The 12,513-nt window shown below is 42.3% G+C and overlaps 1 protein-coding gene across 1 annotated transcript in view; it reads left to right on the top strand.

The window, feature by feature from the left end:
* Nucleotides 1–3,565, top strand: part of LOC134228023 (protein Red) — a 78,645-nt gene extending 75,080 nt beyond the window's left edge. The window contains exons 3-6 of the mRNA XM_062709787.1: nt 2,368–2,608; nt 2,665–2,863; nt 2,928–3,134; nt 3,206–3,565. Coding sequence (XP_062565771.1) covers nt 2,368–2,608; nt 2,665–2,863; nt 2,928–3,134; nt 3,206–3,417 — 859 coding nt within the window. The 3' untranslated portion in view covers nt 3,418–3,565. The remainder of the gene's footprint in view (nt 1–2,367; nt 2,609–2,664; nt 2,864–2,927; nt 3,135–3,205) is intronic.
* Nucleotides 3,566–12,513: the final 8,948 nt, after the last annotated feature.

Raw genomic sequence — 12,513 nt, 5'->3', positions numbered from 1 at the left:
CCAGCAGAAAGATCGAGACTGTGAAGAGACGGAGCAACTGTACCGCGCTAATAACGCACGAAAGTTCTATGAGAAGTTGAACCGTTCACGTAAGGGCCACGTGCCACAGCCCGATATGTGTAAGGACATAAACGGGAACCTTCTTACGAGCGAGCGTGAGGTGATCCAAAGGTGGCGGCAGCACTACGAAGAACACATGAATGGCGATATGGCAGACAACGGTGGCGGTATGGTAATGAACCTAGGAGCACGCGCGCAGGACATGCGACTTCCGGCTCCGAATCTCCAGGAAATCCAGGAGGAGATCGGCCGGCTGAAAAACAACAAAGCCTCTGGAGTTGACCAACTACCAGGAGAGTTGTTTAAACACGGTGGTGAAGCACTGGCTAGAGCGCTGCACTGGGTGATTACCAAGGTTTGGGAGGATGAGGTTCTGCCGCAGGAGTGGATGGAAGGTGTCGTGTGTCCCATCTACAAAAGGGCGATAAGCTGGATTGTAGCAACTACCGCGCAATCACATTGCTGAACGCCGCCTACAAGGTACTCTCCCAAATTTTATGCCGTCGACTAACACCAATTGCAAGAGAGTTCGTGGGGCAGTACCAGGCGGGTTTTATGGGTGAACGCTCTACCACAGACCAGGTGTTCGCCATACGTCAGGTATTGCAGAAATGCCGCGAATACAACGTGCCCACACATCATCTATTTATCGACTTCAAAGCCGCATATGATACAATCGATCGGGACCAGCTATGGCAGCTAATGCACGAAAACGGATTTCCGGATAAACTGATACGGTTGATCAAGGCGACGATGGATCGGGTGATGTGCGTAGTTCGAGTTTCAGGGGCATTCTCGAGTCCCTTCGATACCCGTAGAGGGTTACGGCAAGGTGATGGTCTTTCGTGTCTGCTATTCAACATCGCTTTGGAGGGAGTAATACGAAGGGCAGGGATTGACACGAGTGGTACGATTTTCACGAAGTCCGTCCAGTTATTTGGTTTCGCCGACGACATTGATATCATGGCACGTAACTTTGAGAGGATGGAGGAAGCCTACATCAGACTGAAAAGCGAAGCTAAACGGATTGGACTAGTCATCAACACGTCGAAGACGAAGTACATGATAGGAAGAGGCTCAAGAGAGGTCAATGTGAGCCACTCACCACGAGTTTCTATCGGTGGTGACGAAATCGAGGTGGTTGAAGAATTCGTGTACTTGGGCTCACTGGTGACCTCCAATAACGATATAAGCAAAGAAATTCGGAGACGCATCGTGGCAGGAAATCGTACGTACTTTGAACTCAGCAAGACGCTCAGATCGCATAGAGTTCGCCGACGTACCAAACTGACTATCTACAAAACGCTTATTACACCGGTAGTTCTCAACGGACACGAGACCTTCACGATGCTCGTGGAGGACCAACGCGCACTGGGAGTTTTCGAAAGGAAAGTGTTGCGTACCATCTATGGTGGGTTGCAGATGGCGGACGGTACGTGGAGGAGGCGAATGAACCACGAGTTGCATCAGCTGTTGGGAGAACCATCCATCGTTCACACCGCGAAAATCGGAAGACTGTGGTGGGCCGGGCACGTAGCCAGAATGTCAGACAGTAATCCGGTGAAAATGGTTCTCGACAACGATCCGACGGGAACAAGAAGGCGAGGTGCACAGCGAGCAAGGTGGATCGATCAGGTGGAGGACGACTTGCGGACCCTCCGCAGACTGCGTGGTTGGCGAAGTGCAGCCATGAACCGAGCTGAATGGAGAAGTCTTTTATGTGCAGCACAGGCCACTCCGGCCTTAGTCTGATGATAAAAAAAAATTCATGCAAACATAAAAATGACTTCATTAAAGCGGCCAAATAATATCGGAATTTTCCCAATCGATCAACTAACGCCGGTAATCAGTCGATTCTAGATGTCGAAAACTACAAATGCGACACATGGACATCGCGATTACAAAAAATTTCTGATTTTTTGTCGTCCAGTGATTACACCTCATTCAACTCTCCTACATGCTACGTAAGTTATAGATGGTTCTTATTCGTTTCCCTGACTCAACAGGTATACATGAAACATGTGCAGTCCAGGATACCAGAATCGAGGAATTTGTGCGTCAATTTTTTGATTTAGTGTTATTTGGTGATCCTATTTGTGTTATCTTTATACTGCCGTAACAACTTACAGTGTTGGAAAATAAATAATTGAGTTACATGAAGCGAAAAGTGACAATAAACATAAATAAAATGACAAATGAATGAGAATAGTGAGTTGGCACAATAGACTTTTTAATTATTATTAGTTCCCTTTGCAATCCACTTCACTGTTCATAGCTCAAATTTTTTTTTCAATGTCTCACAAATAGATCCCGACACGTGGAGCGCAATGAAATGTTTGCGCCTGGAAGAATGGCTTATCACATTGAACTAGAGGATGAAAATGTGGAAACGGATATACCGACAACGGTTATTCGTTCGAAAGCCGAAGTGCCCATGGTGGCAGGTGACACTCAGACTCTTACTACTAACGACATCGTCATCAATAAGTTAGCTCAGATTTTGTCCTACCTTCGACAGGGTGGTAGAGGCAAGAAGAACAAACGAAGGGTAAATTTTGTAGCTATGTATTTGAGGGATTGTTTTATAAAAGATTTTTCTATCAGGACAAAGATAAGCCATTGTTCAAACTCCCGGAGGACAAACATATGGATGATTCTATTTATGGAGATATTGGCGAATACAAGCCATCCCGCCGTTTCGACCAAGGGGCTTCATCATCCAAGGCGGACGACAACCAAGGGAAGCACAGATATTTCGACAAATCCAACGAAGAAGAAGAGCGGGAAACAGGGACAATACAAAGTATTTAAACATAACATTTTATTTTTATCGAAAGAGGATGTTTATGTTCTTATCTATGTTTTAGTCCCAGCACCACCAAAACTATCTGCCCAGCTTATCACCAAACTAACTGCTGAACCGGAGGGCTACGCCGAATGTTACCCTGGGCTGCAGGAAATGAATGATGCAATCGATGACTCCGACGACGAAGTAGATTACACGAAAATGGACCTTGGCAACAAGAAGGGTCCTATTGGACGCTGGGATTTCGATACACAGGAAGAATACTCTGGTGAGTGGTGTTATGCTATTACAAGTATTTGAACGTCAACATATAAAAAATTTGTGTGGAATATTTTTCAGACTATATGAGCAGTAAGGAAGCTCTTCCGAAGGCTGCCTTCCAGTATGGCGTAAAAATGCAGGATGGTCGGAAAACTCGCAAACACAAGACCGAAAAGAACGAGAAAGCTGAACTGGATAGAGAGTGGCAACAGATACAGAATATTATTCATAAACGTAAAGCCAAAGAAGGTGGAGGCAATGAAGTTGAATACAAAAAAGCTAAACAATAGGTTTTTCTTCTACTCTTAAATAATATGGTGTTGCATTGTTAAAAAATGTATTACGAAATATTGAACTACCCCGGTGTCGCACATTACTACGTATCTAGTTCTGGATATAAAGTACACAATAAATTGCATGAAATCGTATATTCTCATACCTGCTATCTATTTGTTATACTTGATGACCCTTCCTTCTGTAAAAATTTCCTCGATTGATGCGACATTCTCATTAGGCAAAGTCACAATGGCTGGGAAAGTCTGTTGCTTGTTTGAATAAATGAAAAAAATCCGAGATATTTTGCTCAGAATTTAGGTTCTTCTTCTATAATGTGGGTTCATCACTTGGAACTTTTTGAATACGTTGAAGTCATTTGCGTATTTTATGTACACGTGTTTTTATCTGCCGGGGTACACGAAAATCTGCGAACAGGCACCTGAGGAGGAGCTCACCCGACCCACTAAAACCAATCGATTTATCGAAGTATTCGAATAATTTGCGACATCTCTAGGCATTAAAAACACATTGACTTCATAAGTGGTAACCTCACCTCCCGTCGATCGCAAGATATAACAGTAACCTAACCGATCTATTAGTAACTCCAGGCCTGGTAGCGAGTCACTTTTTAGTGACTTGGTCACTTTTTTCGGGTCAGTCAATAATATTCCGATTCACCTTTTCAATAAAATTCTGATATTTTCATCTGAATCCTACACAATTTTAGATGCATTTTCTGTTCTTTCGGGGAAATCATTAGTGAGCGATGGCTTGATCTAATGCTTGGGTATACAAAACTAACAAGCTTTTCAGTTTTTTCTATAACAAATATGTTTACTCACAAATATATATATTTTAAAACATACGAATATTTTTTTAAATCAAAATAAAAAAATAGAATAATTGCTTGATACTGCAAAGCACTTTGGGAGTAGAATACTTATTACGTAAAAGATCCCTCATAAACGGATTTATTTAATTTTTATTTTCGTAAGTAGCCAAATGAATGGTCTCTCGACATCTGCTCCGATAAATACTTTTAAAAAAATCCAAAATCATATTTTGATGACAATTTAGACATTCGAGACTGCCTAAACTTTGGATAGGGTAGATCATTACTTGGGCCTATGGACCCGATTCCCGGCTCACTGCACAGAAAACTAATGAATCATACTGTTTGGAAGAAGTAGGTTTATGGTTGATAATTTTGAAAAAGTCTCCTATTAATCTCGCACAATATTCAATATTCTTCAAACTAATTGTACTTCTAATTGATCCAATTATCTTCTATATAATAAAAATGAAATGGTCTGTGTTCGTATCCGCATAACTCGGAAACGGCTGGATGGATTTTCTTCATTCCTTCAGCAGATATGTTCGCCATAGTTTCCGACGGGTTTATATTAAAATTCCTAATGCTAAAATCACGAGTAAAGTTAAGTAAATCGAGAAAAACTAAAACTAATATTCGTATGGACATTTTGCAATTAAAAACGTATCCTAAAACCGAATAAAAAATCACCTCGGCTCAAGAATTTCTAGCCGTACCGTGCTGCCAAAAGCCCCGGAGTCTTATTTTAGTATAGAAATAATCGTTCATCGTTAATAGGAAAACTGTCTAATACGTTGACGCTATCATGTTATTTATAATTATCTCGATGTCAAAAAGTGGAAACAATATTTTTTTCAGTTATTGGAAGGAATTTGGATGAGTGAATATATCTTCTCAAACAAATAAAAATTATTATGAATAATACCATCTGGCATCACGTTGTCGTGGAACGTGCATGTTTTTGTTTACGTCGCATTTCTTACCGTCCCGAGAGAGGGAATGAGAGTGAATGTTGAGAGATTAAGTAAAATATTGCGTAAGCCGAAGAGACTTGGGGTATGCCGAAAAAGCCATCCCCTGTGACTGAAATGAGTGCTGCACCTTGTTAATATAAATCAAATGAAAGCATTTTCAAACGATGTTTAGTAAGAATAGCTATTCTTTAAGCAGAGGTGAACCTCATTGCAGTATTACACGGCCTACAAAATTAAGGAAAAGTTACTCCTTGTCATAAATATCAATTAACCCTTTATAAGGCAGACGAATCTAAACAATAAATTATCAAAAACAACAACAGGATACAATGTTGACATGGTATTAAACTCATATGTATGTTTGTTATACATTAAACAGTTCAGAAACATTGAAAAATTGATGGCAATATAGTTTCCACTGTCCGGCAAGCGGCAACAACAAAAATAAATAAAAGATTTTTAAAAATTAGGTTTTACGTAAAACCAGTCAAATCAAGGCACGTTACATTTTTTGGTGAAGAGTCCTAGTCGGAAAACGCATTATAAGTGAAAAAAAATTGCGCTTTTGTTCCCTTGGGAAAAAAAACACAATTTCGTCAAAAATCCAAAAACCAAATTTACAGAAAGGCAAAGCTTTTCTCACGCTAATCACGGATTAATCTAACACAGGAGATTCAAAATAATTAATACCAACGGGAAAAAATATATCTTCCACTCGAAACTTACGATCTGTTCGTAAAAAAACTGTTCTCAAATTGAAATTTCAATTTTTTTATAGCTCAAATTCATCTGGAGTGTTACTAGGAAGCAAATAAAGCCACTACATGGGAAATAATAAGTAGAGCTCTAGTTAATAAATAGAAAAAAAAATATAATTTGTTGGTGGCAATATAGTTGCCACTGCCTAATAAAGTGTTAAATAATGCAGTCGTACGCATGTTAGGCCGGGAATGGGGTAAGAAACCCTATTCCATCAAGAAAAATCGTGAATTTTTTTTAGATTTTTATTATTTTTAGTTTGATTTACCGATTGGTAGCTCAAACTTCATGTTTAGGTTATTCGAAATTCTAAACAAATTCTTCAGGTTTCGAAATAATTCTTGGGTTTCAGATTTATGAACTTTTGAAGCCAAATTAATTGTACTTATTCTGCGTCTCGAATGACTCGAGAATGGTCGATTTTGACACGGTCGATTTTCTCACGTGAGACGACAGTGTAATTTAAATGGGAGGTATCGACAATTCTTACTTCAATCGAGTCGACTCACCTTATACGAGACGCAGAATAAGCACAAATGTCGAAAAATTATTTAAATAAATGTCTATCATAGAAAAGTTGCATTTTCACACACAAGCGAAGATTTTCCGAATAAGTTTGAACCCATAATAAACATTATTGCACCTTATTTGTATGACTTGCCTCCAATTGTGTTTTCCAGTGGTGAAAAAGGCGGAAAATGCAAAAATAAATATTAAAAAGAAAACAAAACAAACTCATTAGATTTTATTTTTCAAATTTGGCCTAAACATTCTTTGCATATCAAAGAATATTGTGGCCAAATTTCATAAAATTTGGTCGACAAAAACCCCCTGACCAGTGTTGTAAAATGTCATTTGCATTCTTTTTCATAATTTTCCCAGAACTTTTTTCAGTAGTTAGCTATCAACTATCAAGTATGACAAACTTATAGCGCTTAAATGTGGCTACAACTTTGTCTAACAAGACATTGCTGTAAATATGTAATCTGGGGCGTGGGAGGCAAAATGTCATTCAAATGACATTATGTCAAATGACACGTGACATTTTGGAGAGATTTCACTCTCTAGCCTCAGATGTTATGTTTAGAGCAATGTACCTTTGGACAAAAATATAGCACTACTCAAGCGTTATGCGTGCATCTAAAATTTTGAAGTAAATTTGGCTTCCGAAGAAAGTTATGAACAAATTAGTCAAATGACATGCAGATGACATTTTACAAGCCTGCCCCTGACAATAATAGAACAAAACCTGCCAAAGCCGTCTTTTCCCCTATTCCATTTATTTCCATCACTTTGTAAACATTCTTTCCCCGCAAAAATATCCACAAGGCCACATGGAGATCACCTAACCAAGAAATGGAAAACCAAATCGACCACGTTCTAATCGACGGTAAATTCTTCTCCGACATCACGAACATCCGCAGTGCGAATATTGAATCCGACCACTACCTCGTTGCAGTATGCCTACGCTCAAAACTCTCGACGGTGTACAACACGCGTCGAAGTCGGACGCCGCGGCTTAACATTGGGCGGCTACAAGACGGTAGACTAGCCCAAGACTACGCGCAGCAGCTGGAAGTGGCACTCCCAACGGAAGAGCAGCTAGGCGCAGCTTCTCTTGAAGATGGCTGGAGAGATATTCGATCCGCCATTGGTAGCACCGCAACCGCTGCACTTGGCACGGTGCCCCCGGATCAGAGAAACGACTGGTATGACGGCGAATGTGAGCAGTTAGTAGAAGAGATGAATGCAGCATGGGCGAGATTGCTGCAACACCGCACGAGGGCGAACGAGGCACGATATAAACAGGCGCGGAACAGACAAAACTCGATTTTCCGGAGGAAAAAGCGCCAGCAGGAAGATCGAGACCATGAAGAGACGGAGCAACTGTACCGCGTTAATAACACACGTAAGTTCTATGAGAAGTTGAACCGTTCACGTAAGGGCCACGTGCCACAGCCTGATATGTGTAAGGACATAAACGGGAACCTTCTTACGAACGAGCGTGAGGGGTCCAAGGTGGCCGCAGCACTACGAAGAGCACCTGAATGGCGATGTGGCAGACGAAGATGGCGGTATGGTGATGGACCTGGGAGGAGGACCTGCGCGCAAGACATAATTCTACCGGCCTCGGATCTCCAGGAAATCCAGGAGGAGATTGGCCGGCTGAAGAACAACGAAGCCCCTGGCGTTGACAAACTACCAGGAGAGCTATTTAAACACGGTGGTGAGGCACTGGCTAGAGCGCTGCACTGGGTCATTACCAAGATTTGGGAGGAGGAAGTTTTGCCGCAGGAGTGGATGGAAGGTGTCGTTTGTCCAATCTACAAAAAAGGCGATAAGCTGGCTTGTAGCAACTACCGCGCAATCACATTGCTGAACGCCGCCTACAAGGTACTCTCCCAAATTTTATGCCGTCGACTACCACCAATTGCAAGGGAGTTTGTGGGGCAGTACCAGGCGGGTTTTATGGGCGAACGCTCCACCACGGACCAGGTGTTCGCCATTCGCCAAGTACAGCAGAAATGCCGCGAATGCATCGTGCCCACATCATCTATTCATCGACTTCAAAGCCGCATATGATACAATCGATCGGGACCAGCTATGGCAACTAATTCACGAAAACGGATAAACTGACACGGTTGATCAAAGCGACGATGGATAGGGTGATGTGCGTAGTTCGAGTTTCAGGGGCATTCTCGAGTCCCTTCGAAACCCGCAGAGGGTTACGGCAAGGTGATGGTCTTTCGTGTCTGCTATTCAACATCGCTTTGGAAGGGGTAATACGAAGAGCAGGGATTAACACGAGTGGTACAATTTTCAATAAGTCCGTCCAGCTATTTGGCTTCGCCGATGACATAGGGCCCTCCTTAGCCGTGCGGTAAGACGCGCGGCTACAAAGCAAGACCATGCTGAGGGTGGCTGGGTTCGATTCCCGGTGCCGGTCTAGGCAATTTTCGGATTGAAAAATGTCTCGACTTCCCTGGGCATAAAAGTATCATCGTGCTAGCCTCATGATATACGAATGCAAAAATGGTAACCTGGCTTAGAAACCTCGCGGTTAATAACTGTGGAAGTGCTTTGAACACTAAGCTGCGAGGCGGCTCTGTCCCAGTGTGGGGATGTAATGCCAAGAAGAAGAAGAAGAAGATGACATAGATATTATGGCACGTAACTTTGAGACTGAAGAGGGAAGCCAAGCGGATCGGATACATGATAGGAAGGGGTTCAAGAGAAGACAATGTGAGCCACCCACCGCGAGTTAGCATCGGTGGTGACGAAATCGAGGTGGTAGAAGAATTTGTGTACTTGGGCTCACTGGTGACTGCCGAAAATGATACCAGCAGAGAAATTCGGAGACGCATAGTGGCTGGAAATCGTACGTACTTTGGACTCCGCAACACGCTTCGATCGAATAGAGTTCGCCGCCGTACCAAACTGACTATCTACAAAACGCTCATTAGACCGGTAGTCCTCTATGGACACGAGACCTGGACGATGCTCGTGGAGGACCAACGCGCACTCGGAGTTTTCGAAAGGAAAGTGCTGCGTACCATCTATGGTGGGGTGCAGATTGCGGACGGTACGTGGAGGAGGCGAATGAACCACGAGTTGCATCAGCTGTTGGGAGAACCATCCATCGTTCACACCGCGAAAATCGGACGACTGCGGTGGGCCGGGCACGTAGCCAAGATGTCGGACAATAACCCGGTGAAAATGGTTCTCGACAACGATCCGACGGGCACAAGAAGGCAAGGTGCGCAGCGGGCTAGGTGGATCGATCAGGTGGAAGCGGACCCTCCGTAGACTGCGTGGTTGGCGACGTGTAGCCATGGACCGAGCTGAATGGAGAAGACTCTTATATACCGCACAGGCCACTTCGGCCTTATTCTGAATAAATAATAATTGTAAACATTGATCAGTGTCTCACTTGAGAGACTAAAAACTTCAGTACCGTCATTACTGTTTAGATCGAAATACGTATACTTGTAGAGAATGCAAAGTAATGGAATTAAATTCATTACAAGTGAAGACATTCCGCTAAATAAGCATACAATTTTCTTCATCGGTTTATTTGAATAATGTTTTGGCAATTCGTATTTTTTGCAGAACTTATTCCCCCTTTCAAATTGGAATTTTTGGCCAAAAGATATTAGAGGGAGAAATAATTTTGGAAAACTATTTGTATTGGCCTTATGACCTTCATATGAAAGTAAGGTTTGCAGAAATCGCTCTCAAAAGACATCGAACAACGATAAAAAAGAGGCAAAAACCTCTTCGAATCAATCATAACAAGCCATGAAAACAAAACTATCGCACTTGTATACAAGTATATATATATATATATATATATATATATATATATATATATATATACAAATATATATATACAAGTTGGAAAAAAACTGATTCGGATAGGCGGCCCCCATTTGATAAAACGCTTTGTTCTCGCTCATTTCATGTTGGTTACCATAAAGAGGCTGCACTCAGTTTTTAATCCAGGCTCGTTACACGCTTCCGACGATTTCCGATGAGTTCATTTCACACAGTGAGAGAGCGGTCGGAAAACGGACCTAACCTCAATTATATTTTTTCATGTAAATTGAAAATTATCGCAACATTTTTATACTATTTCAGAGGAGTCCCCATTTGTTTCGATATGACCAAACTAAAGTGCGATGTTTATAGTCACACATTTTAGTTGTATCGTATCGAAACACAACGGAAATCCCCAGAAAAAGTCATTTTCGTTGCGGTGCATGCCGGACGCAACCGCCATCATGGCGGTCAAAATGGACTTGACAGTTCGAAGCAAAGTTTCTTACACATCAGTTCAATCAAAGTTAATTGCCTATTTCCGGGGATTAAACCACCCGACTTGGACGTTAATTTATTATCGTTATGGAAATTACATATCATACAAGATATTGAATTTGAATTTTGAGAATTGGGATCACTCAGCATTAGCCATTTGACGTTAGCTCACTGCATTTTCGCAATTGGCTGTACACGTCCACATTGAGGAGCGTGAGTATTTAGATTCTATGCTATACACATTCTTCATCAACCTGAGCAACCTGAGTTGCGTGCTCTTGCCTACGCAATGCGGTCGGGTCTGAGCTTGACGACCGACTGGCAAATGCTTACACAACCTCACTTGATCAGTACCGTTGTTGATGAAGAATGTGTATAGCCGCCAGACATTCTAAATACTCACGCTCCTCTAATGTGGACGTGTATACACATGTGGAAGTATTGGCTTGAGAAATGGATTGCGAGTGATTTGACTTATGCGTCCAATTTGGGAATCTCGAGCTCGTTCAGTAGTTGCTAGGTTGCGAAGGCCGACGGAGGTCCTTCGTAGCTTAGTTGGTTAAAGCACCAGTCTAGCGTACTGTAGGGTCATGGGTTCGAGTCCCATCGAAGGGAAAGTGGTTACCTCCAATACATTTTTCAAATCAATATCTTCCACATAACGTACATATTCACATATGAGTTTCCATAACATTGTAAATTAACGTCCAAGTCGGGTGGTTTAATCTCCGGAAATAGGCAATTAACTTTGATTGAACTGAACCTGAGTTGCGTGCCTTGCCTACGCAATGCGGTCGGGTCTGAGCTTGACGACCGACTGGCAAATGCTTACACAACCTCACTTGATCAGTACCGTTGCTGATGAAGAATGTATAGCCGCCAGACATTCTAAATACTCACGCTCCTCTAATGTGGACGTGTACAATACACATGTGGAAGTATTGGCTTGAGAAATGGATTGCGAGTGATTTGACTTATGCGTCCAATTTGGGAATCTCGAGCTCGTTCAGTAGCCGCTAGGTTGCGAAGGCCGACGGAGGTCCTTCGTAGCTTAGTTGGTTAAAGCACCAGTCTAGCGTACTGTAGGGTCATGGGTTCGAGTCCCATCGAAGGGAAAGTGGTTACCTCCAATACATTTTTCAAATCAATATCTTCCACATAACGTACATATTCACATATGAGTTTCCATAACATTGTAAATTAACGTCCAAGTCGGGTGGTTTAATCCCCGGAAATAGGCAATTAACTTTGATTGAACTGAACCTGAGTTGCGTGCTCTTGCCTACGCAATGCGGTCGGGTCTGAGCTTGACGACCGACTGGCAAATGCTTACACAACCTCACTTGATCAGTACCGTTGCTGATGAAGAATGTGTATAGCCGCCAGACATTCTAAATACTCACGCTCCTCTAATGTGGACGTGTACAATACACATGTGGAAGTATTGGCTTGAGAAATGGATTGCGAGTGATTTGACTTATGCGTCCAATTTGGGAATCTCGAGCTCGTTCAGTAGCCGCTAGGTTGCGAAGGCCGACGGAGGTCCTTCGTAGCTTAGTTGGTTAAAGCACCAGTCTAGCGTACTGTAGGGTCATGGGTTCGAGTCCCATCGAAGGGAAAGTGGTTACCTCCAATACATTTTTCAAATCAATATCTTCCACATAACGTACATATTCACATATGAGTTTCCATAATTCTTACACATATTAAAATAATAAAAGACATTACAC

The sequence above is a fragment of the Armigeres subalbatus genome, chromosome 3 (genome assembly GCF_024139115.2).
Source record: "Armigeres subalbatus isolate Guangzhou_Male chromosome 3, GZ_Asu_2, whole genome shotgun sequence".
Lineage (NCBI taxonomy): Eukaryota > Metazoa > Arthropoda > Insecta > Diptera > Culicidae > Armigeres > Armigeres subalbatus.
Note: the sequence above shows the minus strand (reverse complement) of the source record. Positions and strands in the feature narration are given on the sequence as shown.